General features: G+C 56.7%; 1 protein-coding gene across 4 annotated transcripts; it reads left to right on the plus strand.

The window, feature by feature from the left end:
* The first annotated feature begins 6,122 nt into the window (after positions 1–6,122).
* Positions 6,123–15,591, plus strand: Spaca6 (sperm acrosome associated 6). 4 transcript variants are annotated; one of them, XM_023704877.1, is made up of 9 exons: positions 6,123–6,472; positions 6,772–6,849; positions 12,966–13,034; positions 13,500–13,523; positions 13,791–13,868; positions 13,952–14,058; positions 14,346–14,502; positions 14,571–14,781; positions 14,926–15,591. In XM_023704877.1, the coding sequence occupies exons 1-9, from the start codon at positions 6,262–6,264 to the stop codon at positions 14,957–14,959; spliced, it is 969 nt and encodes a 322-aa protein (XP_023560645.1). In that variant the 5' UTR covers positions 6,123–6,261; the 3' UTR covers positions 14,960–15,591. The 4 variants fall into 4 exon arrangements, with proteins under 4 accessions (XP_023560645.1, XP_023560646.1, XP_023560647.1 ...); XM_023704878.1 differs by lacking the exon at positions 14,926–15,591 and having other exon boundaries at positions 13,952–14,056; positions 14,571–14,773; XM_023704879.1 differs by lacking the exon at positions 14,926–15,591 and having other exon boundaries at positions 13,957–14,058; positions 14,571–14,773.
* The last annotated feature ends 1,910 nt before the right edge of the window (positions 15,592–17,501 follow it).

Consider the following 17,501-nt stretch of genomic DNA (forward strand, 5'->3'; position numbering starts at 1 on the left):
TCAGGTGGCTATGTCATAGATGAGGTAATGCATAGCAAGTTACCAGTCTGGGGACTGACCCCAAGTAATCATTCAATGAAGTGCTACAATGATTGTCATTATTTTCCCCTTGTCAGTGGAGCAGGGTAATGTGTTCCAAGACCCCAAGGAAATGCGTGAAAGTGTTCAGGTGGTGCCGAACACTTAGGCACGCTTTTCTGAAACATATGTACCTATAATATTTATTTGGTAAATTAGATACACTAATGGATTAATATCTGATAATAGGACAACTGTAATAAAATTCCAATAGCAGTGTTTCTGCACTTTGGGCCCTCTAGTAAATAATGATTATTTGAACCCAAGCCCTGCAGTGCTTCAGCAGTCCATCTAATAACTACTGTCAACTTGGGGCAGTTACTAAATGATTACCAGGCAAGTAGCATATACAGAGTGGATACACCTGTCCAGGGATGGTTTGTATCTCAGGCAGGATGGTGTGAGAGTTCATACACTGCTTAAAAATTGTTTATTTCTGGACTTTTACATGTAATATTTTGGAGCTACAGTTGATTATAGGTAACAGAAACTTTGGAAAATGAAATCGTAGATAATGAAAGACCCTTGTGGGGTACTACTGATGAATTTTAAAAGACTTAGAAGTATTTATCAAATATCTCATTTCTGGAACTTAAACACATTGAATAAAATCATTTTTAAAAACAACTAAAGCAGAGGATTTGAATAGGCATATGCACTAGTTAAAAACCCCAAACCTCCCAGTTTTTAAATCAATTGTATAAATTATGGATAAACAGAATACTAGACAGCCATTAAAATGAATGAGAGAGTTGTAACTGCATGGATATAGGGGAATCTTTAGGGTATTGTGTTAAAAAAGTTTAGGTTATGATTCTCTGCAGGGACAAAAGCGAGTAAGAGGCTGGTATAATACATATGTATAGATGTCTAAATTCCCCCGGGGAAAGACGCACAAGAAGTTACTGATTAGTTGTGTCCAGAGGGGAGGACTGGGTGGGTCTCTGGAGGCAGGGTTGGAAGGGAATCCCAGGACCACACATCCACACGGGGCCTGAAGGTCCTCCCAGCAGGTCTCCCGCACTTGACACCTGCTCGGTTGGAGGAGGCAGGGAGCATCTTCTTTCTCCAGCACCCTCTCCTCCCTTCAGGCTCCCACTGGGACTGTCTCTTTTTCCCTCAGTTCCTGGGCCAGACTCCAGCTTCCCGTCAGACCTTCCGAGCAGTCCCAGACGCCCCAGCCTCTAGGCATTCTCAGCCCCACCCCTTCCTTTCAGCCTCCGGGTCCCAGCTCCTAAACTGGACAGAGGATGCCTCCATCCCAGCCTCCCTCAGCTCATCCTTCCAGAAAGGTCGGACATTCAGACCTGACTCTTGCTTACAACCTTCGATGGCTCCCGCGCGCCGCGGAGGACGGAGTTCCCAGCCCGGCTCTCCACGCGCTGAGAACGGCCCCGCCCACTCACCCCAACCTCTCCCAACTCCTCGGCTCCCGGCCCAACGGCTCTGATCAGACTTGACTGCTCCGCCGTTCTCCGGAATCACCTTGGCTTCCTGCCTCTGGGCCTTTGCCTAAGTTGTGCCAGCGGCCTGGGACGCCCCGACTGCTGCCCCTGAACGATCCAGGTTTAACTTCACGCCTTCTCCGCTGCCAGGACTCCTCCCGCCCTCCCGGGACGCTCACAGCCTCGGGGCTCCTGGTCACTGCCTGATCGCCCCATTGGGGGACTTTCTGCGGCTGGGTCTGTCTCCCCCATTAGACAGAACGTTTCCAGGGGCAGATCTGGGTCAGAGTCACCAGAAGTCCCCAGGGGCAAGGGAGGGGACCAAATCCAGAGAGGGTGGGAGGGAGGAAGAGCAGGACCCCGTCTGGGAGGGCGTATGAGGAGGAAGAGGAGAGCGGGGGAAGAAGAAAGCCGGAGAGAGGAAGAAGGATGGAGACCCAGAGACTGGCAGGGAGGACGGAGAGGGGGCAGGAGGAAGAGAAAGGCGGCGTGGAGGAGATCCGCGGATAGCGCAGAGGATGGAAGGTAGACGGGAAGGAGGGACAGCTATGCAGAAGCGAGAGAAAGACAGAGACGCGGAGAGGAGGCCGGCGCGGGGAGGTGGCTGCCGGGCTGCGGAGAGCGATGCGGGCCCGGCCAGGCCGGGCGGAGGGAGGGCGCAGTGGGCGCGCCGGCCGCCGCCGCTCCGGGCCTCTCTTTTGTCCCTTCCCTCCTCCCTGCGTCATGCTCCCCTGGCCCGGCCTCCCCTCCCGCTCCTTCCTCCGCCCCGCTCCTCCTCCCCGGGGCTGGATGGAATTTTTTCCCCTGGACCCGGGCCAGCTCCGGGGCAGGGGGGAAGCCAGGCCGGCCCGGGCTGGGCAGCGGGGAGGGGCCAGGAGGGGGCCCTCGGGGAGGGGGCCGGTCCGAGGCCGCACTGCCGACCGCCGCGGGTCCGGGGCGGGGAGTGGGGCCGCAGCGTTGAGGGCGCCGGGGAGGCGCGGGGAGGAGGCCGGCGGGGCGCGGGTGCGGCGCGAGGATGGAGAGACCCTGCCCGCCGCGGGACCGCGGGAGGTGAGTCAGCGGGCCGAGGGCTGCAGCCCGGACTCAGGGCTCTCCAGGGTCGACGACTCCGGGTATGGATTTTTGGGGTCCCGGAGGAGGATCCGGGAGGTTGGTGGTGTCTGGAGCCCGGACTCCCGGCTCAGAGAAGGGGGCTGGGGACCTGGATTCTGGGGTTCCAGAGGCTGTACGGGAAGGGAACCCTTCCTAGACTCCAGAGGGAAGAGAGCGGCGGGGCTGGAAGGGCCGGGGTGGGGTGGCGGAGGCTGGGGGCGAGATGCCCGCAACGTCTGGGGAGGTGGAGGACGGAGGCTGGCGGTGGCAGCGCCCCGGCTGCGATGGGGTTAATGTCTGGCCGCGGGGAGGGGGAGGGGCAGGGATGGGGCTGCGGGCTTGGAGGGGTCAAGGGTGAGCCTCGCGAGCGGGAGGGGGCCGAGGAGGAGGGGAGGCTGTCTGGACTGCCAGACAGGCCCGGGTCAGCGCCGAGGGCAGGGGATGTCTGGCGGGGGAGAGGCCCAGCGGCCGGCTCCCTTGGGGACCTGGAATTCCAGGCCCCAACCCAGTCCTATCCGGACCCAGAGTCTACCACCCAGCTAGTCTCGGGATGGTAGCATCCGCCGTCTCCCCAGGACCCGGCGTCGGGCCCCCGGGCCTCTTCTCTCGCACCTGGGGCTGCACACTGCAGCCCCACCCCTTCCGATCCCGCTCTTCAGGATCGTGGATCCCAGCGCCTTGCTCTTGAATCACCCAGGAATCCTCCCCTAGCATCTTTACGCCTTGGTGCTGGGACTGGGTGTGTGTGGGGGTCCTTCTCTAGAACCCTGGAGTCCCTGCCTTCCCTTTAACCCCAGCTGGAGTCGAGCCCTCTAGGGGTTAAGGGGGCGGGGCCAATTGGTTGCTATGGTGCCAGACTGTTTGGGTCTGCTCTCTGACCCTTGGGGGCTCCCTAGGGTCCGCCAAGAGGGGGAGGGGGACCCAGACCTGGGGGAAGTCCAGCCCCTACCCCTTCCCCAAAGCAGACCTGGGCGGGGGTGGTTTACGCCCACGCCTTGTCCAGTGACCTTGAACGAGTCCTGACCCGTCTCTCCGGCCTCAGTTTCCCCGATGAGAAACTGACCCGGGGCGGAGAGGGAGAGGGATGCTCTGGTCCCGGGAATCTTGAAGATTCTCGCCTCCCCCTCCGCTCCCCCCGCCCCAGGCCCCAGGCAGCCCCGGGGCATGCTGGGAGCCCGGGCCGGGCTCCGGGCCAGGTTGGGGGGGCTCCTCCCTTCCCCTTCCTCCCCACCTTGGCCTGACTCTCGCACCCGCCGGAGGGTCTGGGAGGCTGCGGGAGGGAAGGGGGCCGGTGCGACCGCAGGCTGGTCGGGCCCCCTCCCCCTCCCCCGCTCCCGCCCCTCCTTCCCGCCCCCTTCCCGCCTCTCCTCCCCCTCCCCAGCAGGTCGCTACCCCAGCCCGGGGCCCCTGCTTCACCACCCCCACCCCACCCCCAACTCCAGACCTGGCTCGGAGCGGCGAGGGGGAGGGAGAGAGGGAAGGAGAAAGAGGGAGAGAGGAGATGGGGGAGGGGAGGGGAGGGAGGGAGACCGGGAGAGAAAGGGAGAGAGACAGAGACGCGAGAGAAGAAGGCTGGGAGATGGGAGGAGGCGCGGGAGGCCAGACAGAGGAGGGGGGAGGAGGGGAAAGAGAAGGAGAAGGGGAGCGAAATTGAGAAAGCGGGGGGACTAAGGGGGTCAGGGGAAGGAGAGAGACAAAGCGGGGCGGGAGAAGGCAGGAGGAAAGGCAGAGCCAGGTAGAGAGAAAGGAGAGGGAGAGGCCGGCGGGGAGGGAGATCCGGAGGAGGCGGGAGCGAGCCCTGGACGGACAGACTGACTGACGGACGGAGGGACTGAGGAAGGGAGGGGACGCAGTCAGGTAAGATGCAGACGAGAACGAGGAAGAGGGTGAGAAAGACCGGCGCCGAGAGAAAGAAGCAGGAAGGCAGACATGGATCCAGGCCGAGGGGGAACCCGCTCCCCAGTCTGGATGTATCGGAGACTCCCCGGGGACCCGCCGTGCGCGCGCTAGGGCGGCAGGCGGGCGTGGGGCTCCCCGGGCCGGGCCCCAGCCACCTGCGGCAGGGCCTCCTTGGGCTCAGCCTCCTACTTTGCTCACCTGCTGGGTGGGGGTGCGGCAGCAACACCTGAACGAATGGTCTGGGAGGGGCCGGAGCGGTGGGACTCAGGGCAGAGCAGTGACAGCTCCTGGGGACCAAAGCTGTTACCCTGCTAAGTGTGCGGAGGCCCGAAAAAGGGAGGAGAATGGGGAAGAAATGATGGAGAAAGCCTGAAGGTTCTGCACCTTCTGATGCCCCTCAGCCCTGGCTGGGGAGTCTCTCCACCTTGTCAGAGAAGGTGGGACTGGTGAAGTTTCCTCCTTCGGGCACCTAGGAAGCCAAGGCTCCTGTGAGGCTCTGCCTCCTCCGGGAGAAAGCCCTGGTCCGACACCAGTGTGAGGCAGGAGGCGGGGCCTGCAAGCGTGGATTCCTTAAGAAGGACAGGACTACATTCAGAATCCTGGGTTCCTTGGGGAGAAGGGGCTTGTGGTAAAGCTCTCTGGGGTTTTTGAGGAGGAAGGGGACAGCGGCTTGAGCTCGTGGGTTCCTGGGGGAGGAAGACCTGAGGTTTGGATCCCAGTTCCGAGGGAGGAGGGCTGGGCCCTGCACTCCTGGATTTCTTGGGAGGAGGGGTCCCTTGGGAAGGACAGGACTGCACCCTGGACTTTAGCATTCCTTGGGGTGGAAGAGGCCTGGGGCCTGGATTCCTAGGTTCCTTGGGAGGAGGGGGCCGGGGGCCTGGACTCCTGGGTCCTGGCACCCACCCGTAGAACCGACCTTGCGGGGCCTTCGCCACACACAAGCTCGTGTCTGTGGGTCCGTGTCGGGGGCTCACCATCGCGGCTGGGACCTCCCCGGCCCTCCCCACCCTCCCTGGCCCTCCTGGCCCCCCACCTCATCTGTCCATCTGTCCGATCTGCCCACCTGCCGCGCCCCCCGGGCTGAGGTAGGAGGTTGTATAGTTGAGGAGGACACCCAAGGAGATCACTATACGGCCTCCTAGCTTTCCCCAGGCTGCGCCCTGCACGGGACGGGGCGGCGGGGACCCCAGGCCCACACTCTGCCCTGAGACCCTGGCAGTGGCTAGGTTAGCTCCTCTGTCCCATCCCAGCTTCCGGTCCTCTGTGTCATCTGCTATCTCTTTGGCCTCTCTGTTTCCCCGTGTCTCTTGTGCTCTCTGCCTCTCATGTCCTGACGGCTTCATCTCTCTTCGCACCTTGCCCCTGGCTTCCGGTCTTGGACCCTCCCAGTGGTTCTTCATGTCTGTTCCTCTTTTCTTTGGTCCTCTTTTAGTTTTTTATCACTTGGAGTATCCTGTGTCTGCCTGTCTCTCTATTCCTACCCCCGACCAGGGCCTGTCAGGACTGATAAGTTGCCGGCCTCTGGGTCCCTGAGACCCTTTAACCTGTGAAGACGTCCAGGGTCACAGGTGAGGTTCTTGGGAGCCTGGCGTCTGGCCCGACCACAAACCTAGGGCTTGCAGGCCAGCCCCTGACCCCTTCTTCCTGAGCCTGACCTCTGACCTCTGGTCCCTGGCCATGGCCCCTCCCCCTCTTGTAGTGACCTCACAAAGGTCACCAGCTTCTCCCCAGGCACTGAGATCCTCCAATGGCTCTGCTGGTCCTCGTGAGTGCTGTCCCAGCTAGCCTGCAGTTCCTGCTGGTGCTCAGGGCAACCACGTGGGCCTGTCTCCTGTGCTTCACGACTTACACAGAGCGCCTTGGCATCTGCAGGATGTTTGGGGTAGAGGGCCCCAAGGTTGACCAGTGTGAGGAAGCTTTCACTGGTGCCTTCCAGGGTCTCTCAGACATGGAAATCAGTGAGGAGGGGGTCCCTTCTACATGGACCAGGGACTGGGGAGGAGCTGGCAAGTCTTAGGAAACGGGGAGGGAGGGAGAGACAGACAAGAGTGGAGCACGCTTGGGAAAGAAAACTGAAGTAGAGTGAGAGCCGCCTCAGAGTCAGGGAAAGGGGGCAGAAAGAAGACCCTGGGCGGGACTGGGCAGCAGCTAGGCCGCCGGGGACTTTCGAGCTAAGCCCCCAAGACTCGGGTCCTCTCCCTGGGACGTGATGTTGAGTGGCACCACCTCTCCAGTTCCTGCCTTCACCCACTGTCAGATTATGAGGAGAGAAGCCACCTGCATGACACCTTCACCCAGATGACTCTGTCCCTGCAGGAGGAAGCTGCTGCCCTGGGTGAGTGTCTCCTGAAGTTTGGGCTCAGAGCCCCCAGGATTGGGGGATGAGGAGACTCTGGGTTTGGGTGGTGACCACTGTCTTTGAGGGGTGACATCAGGGACATGAGTGAGACTGGGTGTTTGCCAGGGCAGGTACAGAGGTGGAGGAGTTGCTGATCCTAGAGAGGAGGTGGGGGCGAGTGGAAGGAAGAGACCTAGTGAGGTCTTGTGTAGGTAGACTGGCTGTGACAGGTCCAGCAGCCTCGCCGCATCCCACCTGCCATCAGCTTGTCTGTCTGACGAAGTGGGACGATTCTCTTGCTTCCTGGGGTGGCCTTCTTGACCACAGGACGAATGCATGCATGTTGTCCTTATGATTAAAGCAGTTGGGGGCAGCGCACCAGGTAGGAACTGTGGAGCAGATTGCTGAGGTGAGAGCCATGAAGAGAGATGGGGCCAGATTCCTCCTGGGACAAGGACACATGCCAGCGCTGCATGGAGGAGAACACGCCTGTTGTGGTGTGGTGGGACGTGTGTCACCCCAGGGGAACATGTGTCTTGAGAGGCCGTATTAGCACAGCAGATAGCAGTGATCACACAGGTGACCACTGACATACTGCCCTGAACCCCCAGAGTGGCTTCGTGGTAGGGTCAGAGGGCTTTTGGGAAACCACAGGCGCTGTTTTGTAGGATAAACTGACCATTGCATAGGTCTAGAGCTCAGGGCTTGTTTCTACATCAGTATAGCTTCCTTTTGTTTCCACCATGCTTTATGTCAAAATTCCTCAAAGGGAGAGAAGTTTGTATCCTTCTGGGGAGTCCTCCAGGGGCCAGGGTGGAGCAGGCTTCTGTGGGAGATGCCCCAATCACAAGGGGAGACCCGAGGAACCCTGGAGCTGGAAGGAGAGACACAGGGTTAGGGAGATGCCCTTTCTCTCTCTCTGAGTGCTGTCTCGTCACCCGGGGCTTTGAAAAGACCAGGAAGAAGGTGTGGATCTGGGATTGTGGAACAGACTTGGAGGAGAGTGGAGGAGGCTGGGACTATGGTGACGGACAGGGGTTGGATAGGATGTTGGGGCCTGGCTCGAGTACCTGGGGTCTGACTCCAGAGCTCTTTGGGCTGTGGGTCATCCCTGAAGTGAGTGTGGGAGCAGAGCCCGAGGGGACAGTGATTGTGTGGATGCACTGGACATCCGGGCACAGCTGGACATTTGGATGCCGGGTTCAGCAGAGGCCCATACAATGTGTAAACATGTGGCTATTGAATACAGCAAGAACCCCACTGGGAGCTCAGTTGGGACTAAGTCTGCCAGTGCCCTGCCCTTGCATCGGGCCTGTGGGGCACAGACACACTTCCACAGTAGTTTAGTGTCTCAGCCATGGTGATCTGTGCTTTGGAGGAGCACAAGGTGAAGGGGATGTGGTGATAATTACAGTTGGCTGATCGGATGAGACCCAAAGGAGAAGATCCAGTGGAGCTAAGACCTGACCGAGCTGACTGCGAGAGCCAGATGATGTGGGCAGTGGGTCCGGGTGCAGGGATGAGCCAGTGCGAAGGCCCTGGGGCCAGTGGGGCCCGGAGTGGAGTTGAACTTGAAGGGGTGGCAAAGGACTTGGGGCAGGGAGATGAGTGGGTCTCAGGACCCAGCGACCCCCAGATCTCCTGGGAGGGCTTTTGCTGACATGCAGAGGTCTGGGCCCATCTTTCTCACTGGCTGCCTCAAGGAGCTAGAGCAGAAGTCAGGAGGCCAGTGAGGAGTCCACGGGAGATGACTGGGCCTGTCATGATGGCCCAGCCTGGCCAGGACAAATCAGGGCCTAGGGGTAGGGCAGGAGGAAGGAGGAGCAACTTCGAAGGTTTTACTGTGTGCTACACCTGCCTCAGGTATGGACACACATTAAGCTCTTTAACAACACCTTGTACCAGCCCTGTAGGATGGGTTTAGGGCCCCACTTTCCAGGTGAGGAAGCTGGGCTCAGCTGGACCGGAAGGGTGGACCTTGGAGATGTTTGGGGCTAGGCTGGCCTAGGCTCTGGACCAGAGTGGTGGGGAGAAGCAAGGGTGAGTGCCTGGCCTCTCCCAGATGACCGGCCAGAGAGCAAGGCCAGTGGGCCTAGGGCTGCCTCTTGGTGGCCAAGAATGGTATTGTCTGTGTGTGAGTCATGGAGAGGAGAGAGTGTTAGAGCATCCCTTACCTGGAATCTGAAATCTTGCAAAATCCGAAACTCTTGTGAGGGTCACCATGACTCTCCAAGTGGAGAATCCCACATCTGACCTCGTGTGACAGGCCTCAGCCCAGGGGACACGTGACAGAGCCTGCACTCAGAATACTGTGTCAGATGACCTTTGAGCTCTGGGTATAAGGTGCAGGTGAAACACAAAGAAAAGTCGTGTTTAGGATTGAGTTCTATCTCAGCATTACCTCAACTACCCTAAATTTTAAAAAGTCCGAACATGTGGAACATTTCTGGTCTGATGGGTTTTGGGTAAGTGACACTCAGGCTTTATAGAAAAGAGGGCAGAATACTGGAAGGAGGATTGGGTGTGGAGGCTTGAGCTGGGTTCAGGTGTAGCTCAGACCACTTCCTGAACTGATCCGTGCCTCAGTGTCCCCGTCTCACATCTGGAAATGGTCACATCAGCAGCGTACCTTCTACAACACATTGTGTGCACTTGAAGCCCGGCCCTCTAAGGTCTGATGGTCACTCCTCCCATTCCAGGCCCAAAGGGTGCTGCTAGATGCTTTAGGATCCGCATGCTTTTATGTTGTGTGGCATTTAATACCTGCCACCAGCCCTGTGGTCCCTATTTTATCAGTGTAGAGAGGATCAACAAGTTGTCACTTGGCCAGGGGTCACATAGGGATGAGGGCTTGCACCCCACCCCTCAGGTGTGAGACAGGCTCATAGATGGATGTCCTGGGACTCAAGGCCACATGATCTGGACCAGAGCTGAAGCTCCTAACTGCGTGTCCCTCTTCAGGAGAGACTTGAATAATAATCCTGTGCCTTAGGGTGCAGTGGTGTAACCCACACCTTTGCCGTTTTGAACCTTTTGCCTCACCCCCCCCCCCACCGCAGCCTGTATACCTCCTCAGCTTACTTGGTATGGTCCACGCTCCCCCTCCCATGAGTCATTTGGTTTGGCCCAGGAGGTTTCAAAGACTTCCAGCTTTCTGGCCTCTCATTTGAGCGCCCTACTCTGACCACATCCTCCTGGCCATCCTGCTGTCTCCAGACCACACTCCTGTTCTGTGGCCAAGGACAGACCTCTAAGTCCTTGACTTCTCATTTTGAACCCACTTCTTGGCTTCAGTGGCCTTTCTCTCAGACTGTGCACCCCGGTGATCCACGCTTCAGCCTTCAGCCCCCGCCCTTTTTTTTGGCTAGCCTGGGGATTGAACCTAGGGCCTTCACCTTGAACTCCATCCCCAATCTTTTTTTTTTTTTTTTTCTTTTTCTCCCCCAGACAAGGTATTTGTCAAGTCATTAAGCTTAGCCGGGCTAAACTGGCCAGGCTTGGCTCTAACTTGCAGTCCTTCAGCGTCAGCCTCCTCGAAGGCTGTCCAGCCAGTGTCCTCTGATTCCCTCCCTCCTTGCATGGCATTAAATCATAGAGGAGCCTTCCTTCCCCTCTTCATAGTGTCTTTAGCAAACCAGAAGTTTATTTCTCCGAGTAAAATAAGCATTGAGTTAGGCATTTGGGGGAAGCACCAGGTGGCAGTTCCAATTTCTTGTGGACCCGAGCTCCTGCCTGCGTGGTTCACATATGCCACTTTGAGTCACATCTCAGTTGCTATAACTTGGTCATGTGGCCCTGAGGCCTGGCAGTGAAATCTTTTAGCTGGGAGGAGAGGAAAGCATTTCTCAGATGGAGTGTGGTGTTCTGTTACCGAAGATAAAAGTTACCTGTTTGGCGGCCACGTAACAAAGTGTCACAGACGGAGGGCCTTAAACAATAGAAGTTATTTCTCCACAGTTGCACAGGCTTGGAGTTCAAGATGAGGGTGGTGGTGTGTGCAGGCAGGGCTGGTTTCTCGTGTGGCCTGCAGATGGCTCCTCCCCCTGTCTCTCCCCATGGTCCACGCCCTAAGTCCCTCTTCTCAGAAGTGAGACTCGTCTCACTGGTATTCACATTCATACTGGACGAGAGCCCATCATGATGGCCTTGTGGGAGCGTCATCTCTTTTTTCGTTCTTTTTGAGACAGGATCTCGCTGTGCAGTTCAGGCTGGCCTTGAGCTCACTTTGTAACCCAGGCTGGTCTTGAACTCACAATGATCCTCCTACCTCAGCCTCCTGAGTGTTGGGATTACAGGCGTGGGCCACCAGGCCCAGCTCACCTCTTTATAAGATTAGCCCACTCTCTGAATACAGTCATATTCTGAGGCTTGGGCGTTTAGGACTTCAGCATATGACTAGGGCAGGGGGACACAGTCTGTGTACTGCCACACCCTGGTGGCATACCCTCACTGCATGTCAGGTATCCAGCAGTGCCACCTCCATGGGGTGGACTGGGCTGTCCTCTAGAAACCTCACAAAATCTTACAGCCTGGAGGCCGACAGAGGGGTCAGAAGCAGAAACTGTGGACAGTGCCCCTGAAAGAGGGAGACAGGAATAGCGCAGCTTGGGGGGTGTGTGTGTGTGCGCGCGCACACACACACACCTGCCCTATTTTTTAAATGTATTTGGTTGGTTGTTACAGGGTCTCACTATGCAGCTCAGACTTGCAGTGATCCACCTGCTTTCAGCCTCCCCAGCGCTGGGATTACCGGCCTGCGCCACTATACTCTGGACTCTGGCTGGCTCAGTCCGCCCTGGGGGGCGGGCGGGCTGGCGCAGCATGTGGTACCTGGGATCCAACCGTGGTACCAGTGTTGGCCTAAGCTTGCCGAAGTAGGTGCTTTAGTCCGCTGAGCTATCTCGCCAGCCCTGTGTGTCTTATTTAAAGGGTGTAGCTGCCACCAAGCTGGCAGCTAATTGCTGCCTTATGGCAACTCCGTCTCTGCAGTACAGCTCCCTGCCCCCAAATTCTTTTTTTTTTTTTTTAAGACATGCCAAACATTTTATGTGACCTTCCCAAATTTTATATATTGGTAACCGGCTCATTAAATAATAGGAAGAAAAACAAAACACTTCAGGCCAAATATAACACATCCAAGAGATGGATCTGGGCCCTAGGTCTCCCCTTGTGGTCTCCAGTTCCAGTTGGGATCTGGAATTCATGTTTCACATATTCATCAAGCTCTTTCTAAGAAGTCTCATGAGCTCTTTTTTTGTATTTTAGGGAAGGGTTTACAGGGTGTTTAGGGTCTTACTACTAGATTGGAGTTGTAGTGATCTGCCTGTTTACAGCCTCCCAAGAGCTGGGATTATAAACTCACGCTACCACACCCGTCTTAATTGCTGTCTCAGCGCACCCTGAGGGCGGGGTTGGGGCCTGGGGCCGGCTGGCACGGCAGTCCTGGGGGTCCAACCCCGTCCCTGCAGCTGCTTGCATGCGCTTTAATCTGCTGAGCTATTTGGCCCACTCATGAGCTCTGAGGACAGCACTAAAGAAAGACACACTTGGCCGATGGACTTAAATATCGACGTATATAGATGTGTCTTGCAAACTGGTGAGAACTATGCACGAAATGAATTGGGTACTATGAGAGAAAAACAGACTGGATTAGGGTATAGATTTGTGGCAGTGGAACACCTTTAGGGAAGTGACATGAGGTTAACACGTGGAGGATGACCAGGAATAGGGGAAGATGTGCTCCAAGCCGAAGTTGGCATGTGCAGAGGCCCTGAGTGCTAGGGAACGTGGTTCTCTGTGAAGGGAACTGAAAGTAGGCAGAAGGGTTCAACAGCGAGGAAGAAGGAATTCTTAAGTCAGCACCCAGAAGGCCTAGTGGATCCGGGTGAGGAATTTGATGGTTATCATCCCTTCTTGCCCAACAAGATAAAGGCAGATATAGCCAAGGGCTTCCATCCAGCAGAGACTGAAGGCCCTGGAGGAGGTGAGGAGGCAAGAGCTGTGTGTGGTACTGAGAGAGACCTAAGGGTGCAGAAGGGACAGACACCGTGAGGGCGAGTCCTTTGCCAGCCATAGGCCAGGGCTGGTTCTACAGGGCCCTCCCCACTCTGCAGGGTCCTTTGAGGTTGCCTTTCCTGCTGCTGCAGAAAAGATGAAGACGGCCATTCTACAGCTTAAGAAAGGTAAAATAGAAGCACGGTGAGAAATCCCACTCCAGGGTCCCCTCGGTAGTTCTCCAAGAGCTGGGTCCCAGAATGTGGGACTTCTGGCTGGCTCACTTTGCCCTGGATCACTGCATCTGGCTGGCTCTGGCCCATTGGCATGTGTCCTATCCAGCTAGCACCCTTCTTGGGACAGTCCTGTGCGCCCCCTACATTCCATAGAGATGACCAGCAGGAATCATGAGCCTGCCTGGTATGCCTGGGGAGGAGCCCCGCGGGTATGGCCCCGCCCACTGGAGGAGGATGCTGGGTTTGGCCCCGCCCTGAGGAGCTCTGGGTGCCTGGTCCCGCCCCTCGGAGGGGTGCTGTGTGCCTGGCTCCGCCTCCTTTGGTTTTGGTGTCCTGCTAGGTAAAAGACTTTGGGAGCTTTTCTATTGGGACCTTTCCCGGGCTTTCAGGGTAGTGACGTTTCCTCTCTTTCTGCAGTCCAGCCCTGCATCCCTCCCTGCGGTAAGGATTCAATGACAAACTCGGAATCCTCGGGTAAGGGAGGTGATTTGGGTCGAAGAGCATGAGTGGGACTCGGATCGGGAGGCCTCTAAGTGCCTTGGAGAAAATAAGTCAACCAGGTCAACGGTCTGGGGTCTAGGTCAGCGGGGAGAGGTCCCTAGAGCGTTTACATAGTGACACAGGCAAGGCGGGTTCATTTCCCGGAACCTGGCCAAAGGACACAGATGGGGCTCCTGCAGCAGCCTAGGCCTGCAACCTCACCCGCAGGGATCCAGGAGGTCAGCCGGCGCTTCCTCTGCCACGGGTGCTACTCCACCTTGTGCGACCTCCCACTGGACTGTCCAGGTGAGGGTGGGCGCTGGGGGCTGAGCCACCCTGGGAGCACGGGGGGTGAGGGCGGGGTCTGCGGTGCCACTCCATGCCTTCAGTGCAGGATGTGAGGGTGAGTCGCGGCGACCAAGCCCTATTCTCCTGCGTGGTGGGCTTCACGCTGCCGGAGGAGGAGGTAACCTACTCCTGGAGCTTCGCAGCAGGTGTGAGTCGGGGCGGGCGCGCCCCAGATTGTAGAGAGGCGGGTGGGTTCACGTTCAAGGGGTGCTCATGGGGAGGTCCGCGTAGCCACAGGCCTCCTGCAAGGGGAGCCCCAAGGCTTAGGAAGGTGAGGTCCTGGGATGGGCGTGTCAGCACTACAGAGAACGGTGAGGTGTTGAGGAAAGGGAAGGGGTATAGGCTGGGGGCGGGGCCAGGCTACGCCGGGGCTTGCAGCTGGGCAGTGTCTGTAGGACCTGGCCCAGGCGGACCCCTCTCCCGACCGACCCGCAGCTCCGGACTCGGGACGCGTCCTATTTCCGAGATATGCCGCGGGCCCGAGGGTACCTGGCGCGCATCCGGCCGGTGCAGCCCACGCACCGCGGGACCTTCTGCTGCTTGATTCAGCACGACCAGCGCCCCCTGGCGCGGCTCTACTTCTTCCTGAACGGTGCGGGCGGGGTCGGCGTGGGCGGGGCCTCCTGGCGGGGCGGGGCCGGCGGGGCTGACGCACCGCAGTGACCGGCCCGCCCCCGCGCGGGGAGACGGAGCTGCAGGTCACGTTCCGGGAAGTGCTGCGCTGGGCGCCGCGGGACGCGGAAATGATCGAGCCCTGGAGGCCCAGCCTGGGTGAGCTGCTGACCCGGCCAGAGGCTCTGACGCTGGGCAACCTGGCCCTGCTGGCCGCTGTCATGGCCTTCGCATCTGCCAGTGCGACGGTGCTGGTGTGGTGAGTCCGCGTGCAGCTCTCCCTCTTTGGCCCTCCCTCAGCCCCGGGGCTCCAGGTCCTTTCACCTTTGAGATCCAGGCCCCAGGACCTATAATTCTGTCCTGGCCATGCACCCACCCCACCCCCACTCCCTTATTTCCCCAGGATGTTCTTTCGGTGGTACTTGAGTGGCGACTAACAAAGGTACCTCGTCCTAATCCTGTTTTCATTCGTGAAATAAAAAGCATACATTTCTGCTCTGGGGTCTTCGGCTTCTGAAGGTGGCAGTGTGCTAGAAAGGCCGAGGTGATTCTAGTGCCCATAGGATAGTAGGGGCTCAGCTGTCGCAGGCAGGCCCTGGCCTGAGGCTGTTACGCTCCAGTCCACACCCCGCTTGCAGCTTTTGCAGCCCCTCATCCGGCCCTATGCAGAGTCCCAGTGTTGCCCTGGAAGCCTGTTGTCCTTCCCTTTGGAGAGAGGTCTCCATCCATCCACTTAAGAGTGCCGAGTCGTGTGAAATCTCTTCAGTTTCAAATCCTTTACCAAGTCTGCTCCTTTGTAACTCGTGTCCCTGTGGTTCTGGTCACTACTGTGTCCTGTCTGGGTCACCGTGGCAGCCTCCCAACTGCATCCCTGTCCCTGCTGGGCCTTGGCCCTCTGAAGGCCATTCTCTACGAGCTGGAGTAATATTTTACATCACAGCGGTCCAGCCTTTTGGCTTGCCTGGGTCACACTGAGTGAGGAGGAATGGTCTTGGGCTGTGTGCAAGATATAGACTGGGTTTTTCCTTTATTTATTTATTTATTTATTTTTTAAGACAGAGTCTCGGGGCTGGGGATACAGCTCAGTAGAATAAGCACTTGCTTGGCAAGTGCAAGGGCCTGAGTTCAATTCCCAGTTCTGCTGACCAAAAAAAAAAAAGATTGAGTCTCACTATGCAGTTCAGGGTGGCCTTGAACTCACTTTGCAGCCCAGGCTGACTTCAGAGTCACAGCTGACCTCCTGCCTCAGCCTCATGAGTGCTGGGATTGCAGGCATGCGCCACCACACACTACAAACTGTGGTTAATGTGTTTAAGTAACATGACTTAAAATATTTGTACTTAATAAATAATTTTACAAAACAGCACAAGCCGAGTCTTGAGTGCTTACACGTCTGCTTATTAACAAGAAATGCACCTTGTCACAGGTATGCACACACATCGCTGTGGGTAGGCTGAAGTACTGTTATTTGTGACTGGATTTTACTCATCAACTCACGTGTGTCATGTCTGATAAATGGGGATTTTGAGGGTGGGACAGGCGCAGCAGGCACCCGGTGCTGTCCAGCAGCCTCCCCAGTGCCCTGTTGTCAGCTGCCCCATCCATGTTGCACCCCATCACCAGGCAGTTGAGCAGGAACAATACTGCTGAATACCACATCAGTGTGTTAACAGGTTTTGACCCGTGGGACTGCATGCGACTCCTTAGAATATGCCAGATTGGGTTGCTTCTCTGCTCCATGTTTTTCAGTGACTCCCTACTGGCTTCAGAACAAAAGCCAGTGCCTGAATCGGGGTGAAGGTGCCCCACGGACTGAGCTCTGGCCGACCTTCCAGGCCTTGACCCTTCCAAAAAATCGGGGTGGGGGAGTGGCAGGGAAGGCACCCATGGTTTTTCTACCTGCAGTTCCTCTGGGCTTCTTTTCTTGTGGTTCTTTGGTCTCTCCCTAGGATTTTGGTTCACGTTGTTTCTTGACTAGATTAATTTTTTTTTCTTTTTTAAGTTTTTCTTTGTCCAGTTCATTATGGTTTTCCTGGAGTAGCCGTTACGTGTCTTAACTCAACCCCCATGACACCTGCATGAGTCTAGCACTAGAGGGGAGTCTCTACCTCCCCTCTGTCGCCCTCCTACTTAGCTCCTGGGGCCTCCAGTTTTAGTCCCTTGGACATTCAAAGCTTGTTTCACCTCCAGGCCCTTGCATGTGCTCCAGGAACTCCAGGAACCCACCTGGCTCTTGCTGTGCAGGCTTCAGCCCTCATGCTGCCTTTGTCCTGACCGTTCTGTCTCTGTGGCCGCTTGCCACCCTTTCACTAGCTTGTGCATGCAACTTGTGGGTACACTGTTGATAAACCATGTTTTCATCGGTTCTGTTGCCTCTCCCTAGGAGAAGCTGCTGAGTATGGCTCCTTTTTCCCCGTTGTGTTCCCCTTCATCGAGTCTATCACTCAGTGTGCACTTACTGAACACTTACTATGTGCCAGGTATTTTCATAGAACTCCAGGACTGGTAAAGAAAAATGAGAAGAGGAAAAAAATATCTGGCCTCTCCTTGAACTTAGACACTAGCTGATACTAAAAGCTTCCTCTACTCGATACTTATGACCTCAAGGTTCAAGACCTAGTGCTGTTTCTATAATGTTTTTTGTTTTGACCTTACCAACTAATTCCCCAACTCTCGGGATATTAGTTGACTGTTCATTATTTAATTCTGATAGCAACTACCAGAGCACATGTCAAGTGCTAAGGATTTAAGGGTTCACATCCACAAGATTGGTGCCCCTTTAGATACCAGTCACAGATAGTGGTGTTGGGCTACCCACGCTAATATCCAGCTTGGGTACAAAGGTAGGGGATCTGAAAATCCACCCCCACCCCAATTCAATAATTTTGCAGGAAGGATTTCATAACTTGATAAGGTATTGAGTAATTCATTATCAAGGATGTTATATAGAGGGTGTTCATAGCCAGGTAAAGAAGTACA

The sequence above is a fragment of the Octodon degus genome, unplaced genomic scaffold (assembly GCF_000260255.1).
Source record: "Octodon degus isolate 3935 unplaced genomic scaffold, OctDeg1.0 scaffold00206, whole genome shotgun sequence".
NCBI lineage: Eukaryota > Metazoa > Chordata > Mammalia > Rodentia > Octodontidae > Octodon > Octodon degus.